Source organism: Pituophis catenifer, unplaced genomic scaffold (genome assembly GCF_029215685.1).
Source record: "Pituophis catenifer annectens isolate HBS135680 unplaced genomic scaffold, rPitCat1.0.hap2 SCAF_3, whole genome shotgun sequence".
NCBI classification, from domain to species: Eukaryota; Metazoa; Chordata; class Lepidosauria; order Squamata; family Colubridae; genus Pituophis; species Pituophis catenifer.
Genome location: NW_027256883.1, coordinates 157958438 through 157978079, shown reverse-complemented (window position 1 = coordinate 157978079; position 19642 = coordinate 157958438). Strand labels below are relative to the sequence as shown.

Below are 19642 nucleotides of genomic sequence, written 5' to 3'. Positions count from 1 at the left end.
CAAGACAGATTGAATGACCTGTCTCTATTCCTGAGATTATGCAGGTTGGTGTCTTGTAGAATTAATGTGGTTTCTTTTATTTTAATCCAAGTGCTACATTATATAAAAAATACAGTATGACTGGAGAAATTGCATATAAATGAGTTCAGTGTAGATGGATTTGATAGATGTAGCTGGAAATTGGAATACTGTATTCCAGCATTAAGAATGCCACGCTTAGACCATGATCCCAATGAATCCTATGGATGTGCAAGAAGTTGGTAACAGTTTACATATAAACAATAGTTTATATGACCTTTTTGAAAAATAAAAATATACAAAAGTACTTTGAGGCAGTGTAAGAGAGAATGGAGAAACAAATAGCTCCAGTTTGCTCATATGAGCCTTTGTATGTTTAAAATGGGTCTCTAGTTCATAAACTATTCATATGATTAAATGAATGGTTCAGGGTTCTGCTTAGGGCTAAGAGTGCAAGAGATGTTATACCCTAGATATTACTGCTTCTTGATACCTCCAATTAAATGTATGCATTAGTTCTTATTAAGTACCAGTGGCAAAGAAATTAATGACCAGAGGTACTGGCATTTCAATTGTTTTTTAACCTGACCCACTGAGCATCATAGCAAATTTAGCAATTGCATAAAAATGAACTTGTGAGAAAACAAAATACTGTAAAATTCTCAATCATAACTCTGAATATTAGACAACACTATTTCGTCCACCCCATTTACCATTTAACACTGCAAAAACAAAGAATGGATCATCAAGATCAGCATTTTTTAAAAAATCATACTTTTTAACAACCCAAATATTTTTGTTTTTAGAAGCAAATATTTTTGCTTTGCTTTTTGGATGTACATTCATTCATTCATTGATTTGACTTCTGGACTTCTGTTGTTTTCTGTTCATTTCAGCTTTGCTGTTAGCCAGTGATGCTTGTAGGGCAGCTAATCCTAACAATCAGGCAGGAGAATTAAGAATGCTGCCACTTGAGGTCAGCTAAGTCCCACTAATGTAAAAAAAATATTGCAGTCAAGGACATTAAATCAAGAACGCCTGCTGAAGCTGAATGCAGATGGTAAAACATATTCTCTATATATTTCAATTAGGTTTTAAAGAGTGAAAAACAATAGAGCCATATTCATAAACTGGATCAAGGTGGCTCCTGAGGTGTATATGAAATAGATAATGTTTAAAGGAAGTGTACATTTCAGAATTACTGAAATCAACAAATTCCAGTGAGTTTGAATGGGTAAACAAGGTGAAATTTATTCATAATATGGGAGTTGGTAGATTATATACTGGCAATCCATTTTATGTTTATATTTTAAATAGAAAGACTGATTATTGAAGGCCCAGAAAAGTTCCACTGTTGTTGACATATGACTTTTGTAGCCTAACCAGTACTTGAAAAATGTGCAAGTGCCAGATCAGACTGTACAACCTGCCTGGCACCCAGAGGATCTCCGTGCTATTTCTGAAAACTAGCAAATTCAAAGACACATTTAGCAGTAGAAACTTTGCTGGTGAGTAAAAGTAAAGTGTGGTGTCTAGGCTTTATTTAAGAGGATGGGAAAGGGTCATTCATTATCTTTGCAGAAGCCTAGGGATTACACAGCTACAGTTCTTTTCACAAAGAACTACAGTCAATCCAGTTTTTTTCTGAAGACATTGCTGCAGCTCTTGGTTTAAATGGCAGTAGAATAGTGCAAATCAGAAGTGCTGTTGGGACATATTAAGCAGTCTACTTTGGCCCCTCCAGCTGATAATTAGAACTCAAGATTTTTCAATTCCTGTTCAGCAATTTCATATTCTGCATAATACATATCCTTTCTGTAGTGCATTCTGCTATATGTAAACATTTGTAACAGTCTGGGGGCTCAAGATGTCATGAAAGCAAGGTAAAGACAGAAGAGGTCCATGTCCCAAACCCCTGGCATGCACTTCATGCTGAATTTGCTTGTTTCCCCCTTCCTTTGTGTAAGCAGTTGTTCTAGCTCAAGTATACCGAGAAAATTCAAGAAAATTATATGTGGAGTGACAAAATGACAGCATTTTTAGGAACACAAATTCTTAGTCTAGTGGATCCAGTTCTCATTATTTGCTATTATTATTTGATGTTACACAGAATCTAGATGGATCTGATGATAGCAGAAAACCAAGCACAGCTGTTTATATTCCGTTAAATTCTACCACTTTTATAGCTTGAGCAGTCTGACAAAATTCAGTTACCCAAATATTTGCTTGATGGTAAAACAACAATGAATCATAAGGATACGTATACAATCTGTGCAATGGAATCAATGATTTAGGGTGCAAGTCAAACATATTACAAGTAAAATTATTGTAGCCAGTTTCAACAATATATAGACTGCACTCATAGGGATATTTTTTTTTTTTTTGGTTTAGCAAGCCACTGAGAAGCAATCCATTGCACTTTTCAAGAATTTTTTTTTATAAAAACAAAATCAAACAATGTTTTCAAAACAGCAAAAATTATTAAGCATTTTAAAAAACATGCCAAGAGCCCGCTTCATTCTGGTATACATTCCAAAGCTTAGTATCTTTTAAAAAGAACATCTGAAATAGTTATAAGAAAAGAAAAATGTTAAAAACTAATGGGGAAAAAGTGGTGCAGTTACATCAGGTCAGTTATAAAAATGACATGAGAAAGTTTTAGCTTTCATAATTTTCTCTTCAAGTTTTGGCAAGTGTGCGATTGCAAATGCAATTATCCCCATAAGTGCTCAGTCCAGCAATGAGAGAAGTTTTGTTGGATAAAGTTTGCTTTTTTAAATTTGAAGATCTGTAGTGCTGTTGAAACTGAAACTTTGTTATTGTTGGTAATATATAAAGCAACATTTCTTTGAGGATATTCTTTTAAGAATGAACCTGAAACTTCTCCCAAAATTCCTTTGGTCTCCTCTCACCAAATACCATGCTACATCAAGATGAGCCCTCATTTGTAAGTTATTCTAACTTGCAGCAAAGTTGCTAAAATTAACACGGAAAAGCTTCTTTAGGTGAGCCTTTCTCCTATTTTCCTGGAGTTTAAGACTGAAAGACGTTACCAATACCTCAGAAAAGAAAAATCCATGTAGAAATTCCATTGATGGTGCCAGGCAAAAATGTTCCTACAATTTTGCTTCAATGGATTTTTAAACACAGAGTTTGAGAGAGTTTTCTTGTTCTTTTTGGGAAATCAAGAGGCAGTCTCCTTATGAACACAGCTGATCTTCAGGTAGCACTATGGTACCTATCCCGAAGCTGTTGCTGCTAAGTTTCCGATTCACATTCATCATATAACTTCTTGTGCAAAACAAGCAGTCTAAGGAGAAAGAATGCCCTCTGGGTTCTAATAAAAATTGTAGAAAAGAAATTCGAGATAACCAACACTTCAGCTATACTTCATCTTCCTAAAATTTATCTACAAAGGGAGGGCATCTGTGCGTAGACAGGATAAGCAAGACGGACATTTAGAGAGTCGTTGTGTTGGACGAGAGAGGTATGCTGGTAATGCAGGACTAATTCTTTAAGGGTGCTATATAGGTTATATGGCTCTGCAAACCCATAACCTCTTGGAGTGCTGTAGATCACACAGTGTTTAACTTCACCTTCAGTTCTGTTAAGGAAAAGAAACAACATTTAACGTGATAAATGTTAGAAGATTACAATAAAAAAAGATTCAGAAATTAATGGACCATATAGTTTAAAAATGTTTTTTTAGCTCTTTAATCCAAGCTATTTTTTAGGAAGATTTTCAGACCATTAAGACATCTATACTTTTAACAAATGTGGAGCTGTATCTAAAAGATTACATGTATATCATTTCTACCAAAATAGTTTTATTTTTAAGTAACAGAATTTAGACCAATGGAGAAAACTGAAGAATGAAATATTTTGTCAAAAGAATGAGTGAGAATGAAGAAAAAACCCATTTTTAAAAACAGCCTCAAATGCCAATTAATTATATCATTTATTTCATTAAAAGATTTGTATCTCACTGCTTGCTCTAGTGATTTTCTAACTGTATAAAACAATAAGTTCACCAAAGAGAGAAACATTAGGGGAATTGTGGCTGGGGAAGTCCATTATAAAAAGTCAAGTTAAAACATGCTGGTATTATCTTTAAAAAGTTTTTAAGAACTAAAGAAAATAACCTTAAAGCAAAAAGCGGATAGATTGAATCACTCCCACTCTAAAGCAAGCTCTTCTAATATAGTTACGCTTTGCAAGTGTGCTGAGAGCTTTCAGGTAGTTCATAAAGCCAATACTTACACCACAGAACAAGCATAGCAGCCTTTCTTGCTACTTTCTCGAATTAAAAATGCTCCATCAGGTTTCCCGCAAAGCAAATCTTCTGCCTGGATGCGATTGATGTCTCCCACAAACCAAGTCTTTTCATCATAATGTGGCAGATTTTCATCTTCCTCATTCATAAAATATGTACTAGGAAAACAACAAATCCTTTTTCCTTAATGCAGGTTTACCTTTTATACTACTTATTCTTGAATAAAACAATGTATACAAACATCGGCAAAGCCTTGCCTTAAAAAGAACATGCAACACTACTACCATCAACTTTTGTTAGAAGCATGACACAAACTGTGGAGTAGGTATCGGGCGTCTCATATGTAAATGTGCATGCGTATAATTAAAATAATGAAAGGAGGAGGTACTGAAGCATTAGTTACATTTTTATGCTATATTCTACATATGGTAAAATCCATTACAATAATAAACGTTACTTTTTAATTAAAGTATGTAAAACAGAAAATATCAGTGTTATTTGGCTGTTCTTATGGATTTTTTTTAGACATGGTCTTTGACTAAGAAAATATACATATTTACGTGGTGATGACATTATTCTAGCACAGATCTGTACGCACCTCTACTAGGATTTTAAATACAGTTTGATAGCAATATAACATTAAACAATTGCACTTACTCATCAACAGTTTCATTTTTGATTCCCAGCCAGTCATTAATTCGTTTCTGCCTTACTCCTTTATGATTAAGCCAGCTGCCAAAGAGAGACAATACTAGTTATTAACTTTCTATAATGATTTGGATCATTCCATCAAATGCTTCTCCAAGATCCCAAGAATACTAGACCTATTATTTTATCAATATAAATGGTTTTATCACAGAACTATCCCCAGCAATAATGTTTTAAGAGAAAAGAAGACAGTTGTGCTTCTTTTGTCTGTTTGTACATTATGTGACATTTACTTTCTTGGCAAAAACAGCTGATTATGGCATAGAAAATATTTGTGGTATGTAAGAACATATCCTTCCTCCTTCTTCCCTCAGTAATGAGAGAGAATGATTGATTTATTCAATGATGCCCCCAATCATCATAACACTAATGCACGAAGTAGTCACCATATTGCAGAATGGCATAATTGAACTAATTAGTCTATGAACATTGCATTGCCTTTAATTTCAAATTGTCTGGGAATATGGAACAAGAATAGTATTGAACAAGCGCTGAGAAGGCTAGCTAAATTTATAATTCTTTTGTGTCAAGAAACTCACTTATCTTATACTATGTTATTAGTAGAGGCAAGCAGTAGTGGGGAAATTGACCTGGTTGGCCGTGGTTTTTTGCTTTTAATTAATATCCCACTCTGAATCAGGAACCTTTTATATTAATTAAAAACTATTTAAACATTTTAAAAAACCTTTTATAATATCTTGTTTAGTTTTGTTACCATTCTCTTGGAATTAAAGCAGAGACTGGGTGTTGTAGTAGGTAGTGAATAATGGTTAGGAGCTTAGCTAGTGCTTACTTACACAAGGTACTGATCTCTGATTTTGCGTAGCTGGATAAGATCAGGTTTGATACTGTTCATTTTCTTGTCTGTTTCTCGGTTGTCCAGGGCTTGCTTCTTCAAATCTTGTTCCAGTCGCATCTTACTATCATGAATCTCACCCAGGCGTAATTTCAATTTTTCATAATTTATCATAATCCTATAAAACAAAATCTAGCGTTTTTAGAAGTTACAAATACACTTCTCAAACTAAAATATTCTGATTTTAAAAGTATGCACATATTTTATCCATAATTATATAGAACCCAAATCAATAGTATGCACTCTACAGAATTCTTGTCCGACTTGAAAACATCCCATTTTCAGTTCCTCCTTTAAAAAAAAAAGCCTTAAAGTTTTATTAATAGTACCCTGTTTCCCCCAAAATAAGACATCCCCTGATAATAAGCCCAGTCAAGCTTTTGAGCGCATGGCAATAAGGCCAAGGGCTTATTTCAGGGTTTAAAAAAATTTAAGGCAGGGTCTTATTTTCGGGGAAACATGGTATATACACATGTCAACCTCAATCAGCTAAATTATCTTCATTATATCAGGAAAAACCCTTATGGTATCTATAATGTACCTAGAGCCCTACAAACTGCTTTGATGTGTCTCAGGTGATAGAAGTGATGAGACTGAAGACAGAACTCTGATCTCAGAGGGAAACCCTGAGGTCTCTTCTTGCCTTTTTGCCAGCCTCCAATGCTGGGTCTTTGATAAGATGAAATATCTCGATCCAGGAAAGTCCTAGCACAAATATGAAAGAGGGCTGAGAATATGATGCTAAGCCTGATGTAGAGAGCGTAGAGAATGTCTTTGAAGGACAGTGGAAGGATCCATGACCAAGCTAATGATCAGATGAGCACAGAGACTTTTCCAAGAAACAAGTGTCAGCAGCTGACACTTGCCCCCAGCTTTCAAACATTCCTGTTACCAAGAAGGGGATTGTTTTCTCCTCAGTCTGACCATTTCCTTCTTTCAGATAATATTTAAATGCTATTGTGAGGAAGACAAATGACATGCTGTGTAAAAATGATTTTGGCATATGGTATCAGAATCTGAACTAAAAGGAAATTCAGTTATATAAAGAGTATTGTTCTGCTGCTATAATTATACCTCTAGAATATGTAAAAACATCATTCAACACGATTGTGTTATTAAATTTTCCTGCTTAGTTGTATCTCTGTCCTATAAAGATTCTGCTGACTTCAAACAGCATAATTAAGTTTTTAAAATTACAATTAATATATACCTGAACTGTTTGTCCCTTAATTTAGAAAATGGAAATTCAAAATATTTTTTAAAGACTGTATATTAAAACCATTAAGATTTCTGAACTCAAAAAAATATTCCTTTAATTCATAGCTGGAAACGGCATACTTATATAATGACTCCAGATTAGTTATTTAGGTACTCTTTAATATTTAATGCAGCTACTTCGGAGCTGAGTGAGAACAATTAAACAATATGGGGCTGACAATGTAACTACCATACTGAACTAAGTATTATTAGTAGGTATAGTATTTGGTAGACTTACCGTTCAATTTCTTTCTCATTCCCTTCTCTTCGAAATCGTTCAATGTATTCTTTGCTATACCGTTCTTGGGTGTGGCACTGCTCTTCAAATATTTTAATTGTTTCATTAAAAGCTTCTATTGCTGTCCTCTTCATCTGAATTTCCTGCAGAAAGCATTCCATTTAAAATATAATAGTTCACAACCAGAAGCATAAAGCTATTAGAATGACTTCTTATGTATTACCATTACATGAAAATATAGCACACTCTTAATTTAGGGGGCAAAATTTATAAAATTCAAGCTTTTTTAACACTTTACATTTTGTTAAAATTGATTCAAATTCAGATTTGTTACCTTACGTGATGAAAAAAGCAACTATGTAAGTAAAGAAATTAAAGTGGTCTCAACTATGAAGAACTAAGTGAACCTAACCAAAACCAAATATGAACCCTCCAGCTTTAGAACTTAATGTAGAAGCACAAGAAAGTTTAAGGAGGGAAGCAACTTGAAAAGCAAAAATAATGTAAAAGCAGGTCTATTTGCATGAAATAGTGATAAGATATGAGAAGGAGCTTTCATAGATGATGTGATAATTTTTCTAATATGTTTCGCAACAATGCATATTCTGTTTTTCTTCTGAATGTGCCAATTTGAGATTTTTTTTAGAAATAAAGAATAGGAAGTAGCATTCCAGATGTGGTTGTATCTCAAAATGTCTAGCACATATGAAAATGCTTCCTGTTCCAGAAGGTTTATTGCCAAAACTAAGAACCACCTTGTAATTCTTGAATTCTGCAAGAATAGTTCCCACCTGGAACATAGACTTTTCATATACATGATGATATAATCTCAGTTTAGAGGGAATGTAAAATTTTATAAAGGAACAACTATAAATAACTATTAATAGAGCAGCTTGGTTCAAGTCACAAATTATAATTTCATATTGGCCTCTGATATATAGTAAAATAGCATGTGCAGGGTAGAAAAGAGCAAACCAAATGCTTTTTTAAAAAAAAACCCAACCCTTCCCATAGCTGTTTTAGTGGTCAAATTGACACATGTATGTTTCAGAATATAATGAAGAAAACTATATATTGAAAATCAAGCATCCCTTTGGTTTGCATGGGCATTTACTGTCAAATTCTATTTTTTGCATAAGTCACCATAAGAAGGTAATCAACTTGCAATATACCTGTGATGTTCTGGTATATTCTTCATATAATCTGTCATATTCTTTACTTTTCTCTTGATATTGAGTGTGGTATTCCTGAAGCTTTTTGCCCACAGCATCAATATTATCTTCTTTTACCAGCTGATCCTGTGTACATCAGAGCAGAAAATAGATATAATTTTCTATGAAAGAAATTCAGATGCTGCTTTCTATCTCGAGGAAAACACATCAATTTTCTTAACCCTATAGCACAAAGTCAAACCTATCATACAAAGAAGACAAAATCTTCTTAATTACCAACATTTCTCCACCCAGATTTTAAATGCTGTTTCAATTACTAAGGCAATCTATACGTCTAAAGACGATATAGTTTTGGGACTTTTTGGGAGATCAACTTTTTTTGGATAAATGCCCAACACTAAGTTTTTAATTAATTGTTTAATCTCATTACAAAGCATGATAGGTTTTCATCAATGAAAAAAAGATATCAAACGCAGATTTTATGATAAGTAGATAAAATTATAATCTGTTCATCTTAGTTTTGCATCAAAATTCATTTAGATACACTTTTTAAAAAACTTGATGTGAAATTATATTAGATGAACAGATCTCAACCATTATAGTTTAAAAAAGATGCCAAATAATTGATATACATGGTGCAAAGATAAATTCTTAACATCTAAAAAGCGTCTGCATTTATTTACGTTGAAATAGTAAACTTTTATTTTTACATTTTTACAAATGGGTACTCTAAAGTAAAAGCTCTTGAAACAATCATATTTTAGCTGTGGTAAATTAAAGTATTCAAATAGGAGTAGAAAAGATTATTCACAGCCTATTTTTCCATAAACATTCAATGAAATCCACCTATACGCTCTTTGAAAACTTACCTGCTGATATTTAGATACAGGATACATCAGCTTCACATCAAGTTTAGGATTATATTGGGCAAGAGATTCATGATGATAATGGTTAATCAATTCCACAACAGAATTAAATGTCAGTGGATCAGAAAAGCCATATTTCCCATCCAGATGATAGATTTTAATTAATTTATTGTTGCCACCCTTCCTAGAAGATAGATAATAACAATCATCAGGTACATAGCACATTTCATTGATGATGCATACAAATCATAACATACTTTATGCTAGAACAGAAAGCCAAATAAAACAATTCCTACATAATTATTTTGCACCATAAATTTTCATTTTCGCCTGTAACACTTCATTCATTTCTTTAATATTAGTATTTTAAAAATTATATGAAAATGCATCCTAGGTAGAGCTTCACCCAAACCTCACTAACTGCTAAGAACACCATGCTTAATTAAAATTTTAAATTAAAATTTGGTAGAGGAAGTTTTTTATGAATGTATAGAAAACATTACTCTTTAAACCTGAGAAATTTTATAAGGCATGATTTGGCTTCTTTGCCTAATTATATGGTCAGATGTTCTACAGAACTACAAGGAAAATAATTTAGCTGGCCTCAAGTACACTGCAACCATTTGTATATCTGCGTTACTATAGGCAAATAAAACAATTCTTCTGGATTCAATATATTAAAACAATTGGTAGGGTGAACCTGGAATATTCAATCCTTTCCATTTCCAGATATTGTTTTACTGTAATGTATTTTTCTTGAAGAATTAGTATCTCAAAAACAGCTAAGATAAATATGAAAATATAATTCTCAATAGTTTTTAATCATGTGGTTGTTGCACATATATATGTAACAAAACTAAAAATATGAATGGCCTGTAGAGAAAATGTTTGAAGCAGAGAGCAGAAGCAAGCCTTTAGCTTTTGCATTCTTTTTTAGACCTATCCCGCATTTACTAAAAAAAACAATAACAGCTGCCATTAATTTTAAGAAAGCAAAATAAAACACTGTATTTGAGGACAAAGAAGCAAAGAAAAAACATTTTTTTTTTATAATGAAAGATAGACACAAACAGGAATCCCATAAGAAGATAGATCTAATTTATGAGGGTAAATCGCCCCAGATTACGAGTTAATTTACAAGAGAGAAGTATTCAATGCAAAACAACACTCCTTGAAAATAACCTTTGATTTGAGTTTGTTTGGTTTGAGAAACAATTTGAAGAAGTGATTAAGGCATCAGCTAGAAACTGAGAGACCATGAGTTCTTCTCCTACCTTGGGCAAAAGACCAGCTGGGTGAACTTGGGCTAGTTATTTTTTTCTCAGGCCTAGGAAAAAGGCACTGGCAAACCACTTCTGAAAACCTTGCCAAGAAAACTGCAAGCCATTGTTCAATTCTTTGAGAATTGGTCATGATTGAATGGAAGATTTTTTTTTTTTAAAGGCATGGTTCACTTGCTTGTCCTGGCTATAGCAGTAGTATATATGAAACATACAGGTAGTCCTCAACCATAGTTGAGCCCAACATTTCTGTTAAACAAGAAAGTTGTTAAGTGAGTTTTGCCACACTTTAAAACCTTTCTTGTTAAATAGGTCACTGGAATTGTTAAGTTAGTGACATAATTGTTAAATGAATCTGCCTTCCCCACTGACTTTACTGTCAGAAGGTCACGTGTCTGAATTTTGATCATGTGACCATGGGGATACTGCAACAGTTATGTGTATAAAACGGTCATAAATTACTTTTTAGTGCCGTTGTAACATTGAACTGTCACTATGCGAATGGTTGTAAGTCAAGGATTACCTGTCTGAGAGATATCAAGAGACTGGAAGTATATCAAAGATTGAGAAATTTTATGTCTTCCTTTCCCCTGCACATTTAACTTTTTGTGAAGTCAATTCGAGTCTCACCAGGCTCGAGGTTGACTCAGCCTTCCATCCTACCGAGGTCAGTAAAATGAGGACCCAGATTGTTAGGTGCAATATGCTGACTCTGTAAACCACTTAGACACGGCTGCAAAGCACTGTGAAGCGGTATATAAGTCTAAGTGCTATTGTAATTGTGCTAGTTATGCCAAAGAAAGGCAAGTATTATTATTACTATTAAAGAAAACCATTATATATCATTGTTTATTTTGAGATCTTTAATTTGCCTTCAGGTAACTTTCTGGGACAAAAGAAAAGCTGTGGACAACAGCTATAGGGAAACTGCTAAGGATAATTATAACAACCAAGACAATGAAAAGCAGCTCAAATCCTGGCAACCCTGTTTTTAATTCAGACTTCTGACATCCTTTGAAACTGAAACCAGAACCTGGTTGTATAGAGAAAGAAAAAAGTGCTAGGCTGCCAATTTCCATAGAGTTTGCAAATGCTCTGACACAGATTATGCTACTCTTTCGTATTATGCGGCATTTTTATAGCCCAGCACATACAGTACATAAAAGAACATTCTAAGACAATAAAGAATATTTACCATTCACATTCACTAGTTGCAACATATCAGTTTACTAGCAAGTAAAGAGCTGAGGTGGCGCAGTGGTTAGAGTGCTGTACTGCAGCTACTTCAACTGACTGCTAGTTCAGCAGATCAGCAGATTAAATCTCACCGGCTCAAGGTTGACTCAGCTTTCCATCCTTCCGAGGTGGGTAAAATGAGGACCCAGATTGTTGGGGGCAATATACTATTTAGTATACTGTCGATTGTTGTAAGCCGCCCAGAGTCCTCGGAGAGTGGGCAGCATAGAAATATAATAAATAAATAAATAAATAAATAAATAAATAAATAAATAAATAAATAAATAAATAAATAAATAAATAAATAAATAAATAAATAAATAAAGTGTCAAACAGAACTTTAGGACAACTTATATGGTAATATCCCAGTTATTTACCGGAGTGTGAGTGTATAGTCTCCCTGTTTCTTCGTTGATGCATCTCGCACCAAGAATGTTCCATCTGGCATGTCTCGGAGTTTGTCATTTACCTCTTCTCTGGAAGTTCAAGAAATAAATAAAATACATTTACTTTTACTTTTACTGGGATTACATCGTAATAGCAATGTTAATTGCAAAAACATCTACCCTGTTTTCCCCAAAATAAGACAACCCCTGATAAGCCCAATCGGGCTTTTGAGCACATGGCAATAAGGCCAAGCACTTATTTCAGGTTCAAAAAAATATAAGACAGGTCTTATTTTGGGGGAAATATGGTAGGTACTCTTGTTTTGTTTCCTTCTAAAACAATTACACATTTCCTACTTAAAACTTTCAGAACACTATTGCCTAAAATAGTTTGCAGTCAATTTTTAGAATCTACTTATATGGTTTGAAGCTTTAATTAAACTTTTTTTTAAAAAAAACAAGTTAATATTTGAACTAGTTATTTTTGATTAGTTATAGTTACCGATAAGTGAAGTAACTAAGGATTGCTTCACATCAGGTTATTTACTGTTGATACTTTTAAATTACTTGAATCCAAAGACAATTTTACATTAATTAAATGTATACAATGTATCAATTTTTGTTTTGTAGCTTATTATTTCCTGAACATATACTTGGTTGTAATAAATGATTAAGCTGCACGGGACTTTACCTAAATAGTAGTCTACTTTTTTTGTTGATTTTATGAACCAATTTAAGAAAACTACAAAATCAATTATTTGAAGAATGACACTGATGTGTGGCAGTTCCTGGGCAAAAGAGATTTTTTTAATGAAATAAAAGGACTCTTTATTGATAATCACAATATTTCTAATTTGCACAATAATGGTTGTAATGTGGCTATAATAGGAACTGTAGCTCTGCCAGGGGAAAAGAAGCATTGCTACTCCCTTGCCACCTCTCTAAGAGTGCACTGTACATGACCTACTGAATCATATACTCTGCATTATCTAATCAAATACCTTTTCTCCTGATTCTTTTTTAAATTAGACAGTTATATTAAATGCAAAAGGGTTTAAGATTAAATTCACTTGAAATTAGGCTATTTTAGACATTTGATTTTAATGTAAAGATCAGTTTTTACTTATGAAAATGTAGTTTTCAAAAATTAGAGTATCTATTTCTTGATTTCATTATATGATATCATTGATTTCATATGGTTTAACAAGTAGCAAAATTGTAATTTTAACCTTGAGTAAAAAAACTTCACCAAGCTTACTATCTTCACAATACTGCCTACATAATTGCATATTATTTAATATTCTTTACCTTGAGATGTCTCCCCAGTACCATTCCGCTTCCTGCAATGGCGAGCTGCAGTTCTCTTTTATCTCATTTGTATTGATAGGAGTTATTGGTTTGGAGGGCTTTGGAGGAAGAGCTGAAAGAGAAATTTGGTCTATTATTTCGGACCGCATAGTACAATCTAAAAAATTTAAAGAGAGGATTCAACTGGGAATAAGATAATTTAAGAACACAATTATTAATAACATGCAAGAACTAAAGACAAAAGTGTCCTTCCTGAAATTTAAGATACATTTTGTTAGCTGTTATTTGATTACACATAAAACTATTTCATCTGCAAATTTTATTCTGGAATTAGGTAGTGCTTGAATTAAATAAATTACATTAATGTTTGCCATAACACAACATACAGTTATCTTGCATTTTGAGTTCAATCAGTTGTTACAGCCAGTCAAAAGGCTCTGAGTAATATGAATTGTATGTTGAAATGGAAGAAGCACTGTATGATAAAATGGGGCTAAGACTCTGGATATAATATATTGATGGAACAGTGGGGGAATATATGTGCTTAGAAGGACTGACATTGTTATAACTTAAAAGAGAACTTTTAGAAAGTTATATGCGGTTGGTTGATTCCAGAAAAATTGTCTTGAATGTATAAAGGTACTTCAAATTTATTTTGGAAATGTGAACAGTAAGAAGGGTCATTTTATCATGATTGGTAGACTTGTAAAAAAGCCAGACATTTTTGGATTCAAATACATATAACGATACAAAGAATTTTAAAGATCAATGTTCAACTGAAACCAGAACTTTTCTGGCTAGGATTAATGGAAAGCCAATTAAAAAAGAGCCGTTGAAGATTATTTAAGATTATTTAATATGCACACTTGCACACACACACACACAAATTTCCCCTGGATTCATGTCTGGTTTCCCTGACCTCAAAAACATACACAATTATATTTGATTAATACCCAGATAGAAGAATAACAAAAAATACTGCATGTGAAAAGGCAACTGCAAATCACGTTTATATCACTGCCAAGAAAACTAACTGGACATATCTATGAAGTCATTGGGAGCTAAGGTTGACTCAAAGGAGACACAATTTTATGAGTGAACATGCCTTTTCAATACAGCACTGGCAAAAAGAAAAACTTACACAAACTATTGAAGATCTCTTATAAAATATTTCCTAAATCCTTTTCCACAAATGTTTAGTGCTATGTAATATATTGCACAAAATAAAAGCTGTGTTTAATTTCAGGAGTACATTTTGTAGAAAACACGTGAGGTCTGCATCCTAAGGAACATGATAGTATACTGCCAAAAACACACAGTTTGGATGCATAAAGCTCCTGACATTTTCCTTTAAAATTACCCTATCCTAACTGGGTCAGGGAATTTTAAGATAAAATAGATGGCCTATGAGAAACAATGTCCCCCTGATGCTTTTAATACAGCTATGCATGTTCATAAGCAGGAAAAGTAAATCCTAATGTAGCCACACTAATATAGCTAAAGGGAAAACAAATAACAATGCTGAGGTCAAACTGCATGCTAATATTTTAGGACTTTAATGTAAATACAGCAAATTTATTCTCTGTTTACTCCAGAGGGCAGAAAACAAACCAATAAACTCAAGTCCTAAGACATGGGGTTTTCAATTAAACTTCAAGAAATACTTTTTAGCAGCAGCTATTCAAAAATGGAATTGATTATCTTAAAGCTGGTGGACTTGCCTTGTTAAGATTTTGTATCCTTTGTTTAGAGATTAACTTTGTTCCAGTGGAACAGACCTCTGAGGCTCCTTCCAAGTTCATGTTTCTAAATGTTTCCTATCCCAAAATATGTTTCTAAACTTGACTTGAAGAGTGAAAAGTATCTTTATTAGCCATGTTAATGATAAGTTAGAAGATGGGTGTAACAGAAGGTTTAGAAAAGGAGGTGCATAGGGGTGTAGGTTTGGGATGAATTCCTATATATTTAGAACAAGAGTGCAACAGGAACTGTGATAGTGTACAACTATTTTCTAAACACCAACGTTAGTTGATAGCATTCTGTACCTACGGAGCAGTCAAATTACAGAAGATAATGTTGCAGATTCACAAGATGTCATTATATCTTTCAGATACATAAATAAAACATATTTGAATATTTCTGCCTTCATAAATTTAAAATAATTGATATGACAAATTTAGGATTTTTATTTCAATTTCTGTTCTGATCCTGGGATACCCATCATATATCTGCTAGGCACTGGGCTCACAAAAAGTATCATGTGATCATTAATCAGTCATACTTTCAATCACAGTGGAAACTCCAGAATTTTGCATTATATTGTATTTAATTATATAATGTATTTATATATTATATAAATAGGGGATGTTCACATTAACTCTATATGAAACCATCACTGTTTCACAGAACTGTGAATATAAATATACAATATTTAAGGAAAAATTGCTTCACATGCTATCAAGAGAGAACCTGGTATAAATTACGAATATAAAACCAGGAATAGGGGTCTTAAGTATCAGGGAGGCTGTTTTCTGTTGAATATTAGGAAAAATTCACCAGTAAGAGCACTTTAACAGTAGAAATCAATAACCAATAAAAATGTGAGGTCCATTTCCCTGGATGTATTGAAACAGGCTGGACAGTTATGGGCACTTTTAATTGAATTTATGCACTGAACAAGGGCTAGACTGATTGGTTTAAATGGTCCCTTTCAGGTTTATGATTCCATGAAATAAACAATAGCATGCTAGGATACAGTTACTCTGAACTATGTCCTGCTATAACTGGAAAAGGATCGAGAGAATTAAAAACAAAGTATGCCAGTTGCAATTTACCACTTTCTATACAAAGAATAATTTGCAGGTATGCAAAGTCATAATCTAAGCAGCCACACAGAGTTTGAAGACTGAGCTTGGCTCAATGATCAGTGTAGATGCCAAAGAACTAAAAAGACCAAAGCAGAAACCTCTCTCATAATCTTTTACAGCATCTGTTACAAATCCCAATGCAATGTACTGGATTTGTCTCTTTAGAAGGATACGAATACTGCCCGAGTTCTTTACAGTTCATAAAGAGACAAGAGGACTTGTATGCTGCTAAAGGCAGCTTTATTGTTAGCAGACTATTTTTAATAATCTGTGAGCTGCTCTGGTTACTCTTGTGGGCTAAAAGCAGCCGACAATTTCATTTGAATATAATCATCCTTACAAACAAAAAACAAAAAAACAGAGAATGAAAAATAGAAATTAAAAAGATAAACCTCATGCAATAGGGGAAAAAAGTTCCTAAGAAAACAAATGTATATAATAATAATAATAATAATAATAATAATAATAATAATAATAATAATAATAATAATTTTATTTCTATACCGCCCTTCTCCCGAAGGACTCAGGGCGGTGTACAGCCAATTTAAAAACACAAGACACAACAATGATTAAAATTTAAAATAATTAAATAGATTTGGCCGGTTTAAAACCCCAAAAATTTAAAATACCCCAATTTAAAATCATTATGTTGATAGCCCGGCCTGGCGGAACAACAGGGTCTTCAATGCGCAATGAAACACCCAGAGGTTGGAGATCTTACGTATTTCCGGGGGCAGTTCATTCCATAGGGCTGGGGCTCGCACAGAGAAGGCCCTCCCCCTGGGTGTCGCCAGCCGACATAACTTGGCCGATGGCACCCTGAGGAGACCCTCTCTGTGGGAGCGAACTGGCCGGTGGGAGGCTATTGGTGGCAGAAATCAGTCTCGAAGATACCCGGGTCCTATGCCATGGAGCACTTTAAAGGTGGTAACCAGCACCTTGAATCGCACCCGGAAGACCACTGGGAGCCAGTGCAGCTCGCGCAGGAGGGGTGTCACACGGGCACAATGAGTTGCGCCCATAACCAAAAGCAAAAACAAATGTATTTAAGAGAAAAAGAATTAAACGCATTACTAAACCTTGACCACACGGATGGACAACACGGGAACTAAATCAGCTATATAAAATGAAAGAGAACATTCAGTAAGAATACATCCAGGTACAGATTGTGGAACATGGCATCAATTTTAGATGCCAACTATATGGATTACCTTTAGAAAATGAAAGATGAAACATGTCCCAGAAAGATTTGAGCTGGAAGATACAATACACAGTTAGAACTCATGGTCAATATAAATAATGGGTTAAATATGTTTAATGAGTGAAAGAGACTCTAGGAGCTATGTGTAGAGATAATAGAAAGTACAAAGTGAAAAAAAAATATTCCCAAAATTTTAAACAGGAAAGAACTGAACAAGGCTGCATACTAATTGAATGATGACTTTCAGTATCAAGCAAGAGAGTAATAAGAATGTATCTCAATCAAGAATGTAAAACAAGGAAAATAATAAAAATGAAAAATGTTTCAAAGGAATTATAGGAAAATTTACAGTATAGCCATGACAGAACTACTAAAGAGTAAGCATAAAAGTTATCTAATAGAGGCAACCCCCTTTTAAAAGAAGTACAGAAAGATTAATACAGTAAAGGGAATATATTCATTAAATCATTCCACAGAAACCTTTGGTATCATAGGCAATAAGCCAGCAGATTTATAGGAAAGCAATAGGTGCTGGAAAAAAAAGTACCTGCACTTATTTAATGGTTAAAATTTAGGCAAAGAGGCAGCTAAATTGCTGATAAGTCCAATAAATTTCAACATATTGAAATTCTAGGGCCTATAGATGAAAAACGATCAGGTTATATAATCATCCTAAAGAAGGGATGCAAAAAAAAAAAATCCTTGAAACCTGTCATAGTAATTTCTCACACAACAAAGTTTTGCTTAAAATTTTACAAAGAACAAAGCTATACAGGGAGACAGCAAAATGAATGGACAGGCAGTTTTCAGAAAAGATAGAGGGACACAAGATCAGATAACAAACATAAAATGGCTAACAGAGGAAGGAAGAGAAAGTAAAAAAAGAAAATTACCCTTTCTTTATTGACTACAGCAAGGCTTTTGTGTAGATCATACCAGTACATGTCCTACATTACAGCTAATCAAAGTGTCCGAAGATCCAATTATTCTTCTGAGGAAGCTTTACAATGATCAAGAAAGCTACTATAAGAACTGAATTGGAGAATCAGGGTAGTTGAGACTAAGGAATAGATTGAGAAAGAATGCACATTGTCCCCATATCTATTTAACTTGTACAGCAAATACATCTGAAGAATAGAAGATGATGGCTTGGACCAAAATTTGAGATGAAAATGCGAACAATTTAAGATCTGAGATGACACCACTTTGTTAACTGAAAGTAAAGAAGCTTTAGAACAGTTCAAAATGGAAACTGAAAAATCTGGGTTGGTGTTAAATATTAAAAAAACCCTGTTTATTGAACTGATTGGTGGCAAAGCTTGACGTATATTTTAGTTTTCTTGGGACCAAGGAAAGATAGTGTGCATTGTTCTAGGAAAAGTAAAGAGATTTACTAAGGAGGATGCAACAACAAATTAAGATATGATCATTTCTATGATCCTCACTCCACAAAAGATCCAAACAAGTGAAAGTAATGGTTATTCCAGTGATAAATATAGAAGGCAATAGAAAAGACAAGAGATCAAAAAAGATTACTGGAATATACTTGAAAGAGCTATAAATTATTGCTGGCACAGGTCCTGGCATTTATCTATAAAGCTGCAAGGAGTTTCGGCCCAGATAACTAAATTACTAATGGTAAACAGTTTACATACATTAACAACTTACTCATAGTTTTATTATATCTTTTGTAACTCACATCACCCTGAACAAAGTTTCCAAATACAGATTCAGAATGGTTTCTTTGTTAAAGTAATTGTAAAAGTTTCTTTCTAGTTCTAAAATACTATGAAAAATAGATTTAAATGTGAAAGAATTTGCATTTGAAAGTTCTAGAATCTAGGCAGTTGCATTCAATGGCTTTCATACAAGTAGCAGAGCCTTTTATTAACTGCTGTGGATTTTCTCTGTTGTCTCCCAGGCCGGGTGTGAACTTGAAATTTTTAATAACCAAATTCTAATATTTTACTAACAGG

The 19642-nt window shown here is 33.6% G+C and overlaps 1 protein-coding gene across 1 annotated transcript in view; it reads right to left on the bottom strand.

The window, feature by feature from the left end:
- Positions 1-2288: 2288 nt before the first annotated feature.
- The window catches only part of PIK3R3 (phosphoinositide-3-kinase regulatory subunit 3), a 40592-nt gene continuing 23238 nt past the window's right edge, over positions 2289-19642 (bottom strand). Inside the window, exons 2-10 of the mRNA XM_070939595.1 lie at positions 13599-13710; positions 12282-12380; positions 9392-9572; positions 8523-8648; positions 7351-7493; positions 5797-5973; positions 4949-5023; positions 4279-4449; positions 2289-3622 (exon numbers count right to left, since the gene is read on the bottom strand). Coding sequence (XP_070795696.1) covers positions 3424-3622; positions 4279-4449; positions 4949-5023; positions 5797-5973; positions 7351-7493; positions 8523-8648; positions 9392-9572; positions 12282-12380; positions 13599-13710 — 1283 coding nt within the window. The 3' untranslated portion in view covers positions 2289-3423. The remainder of the gene's footprint in view (positions 3623-4278; positions 4450-4948; positions 5024-5796; positions 5974-7350; positions 7494-8522; positions 8649-9391; positions 9573-12281; positions 12381-13598; positions 13711-19642) is intronic.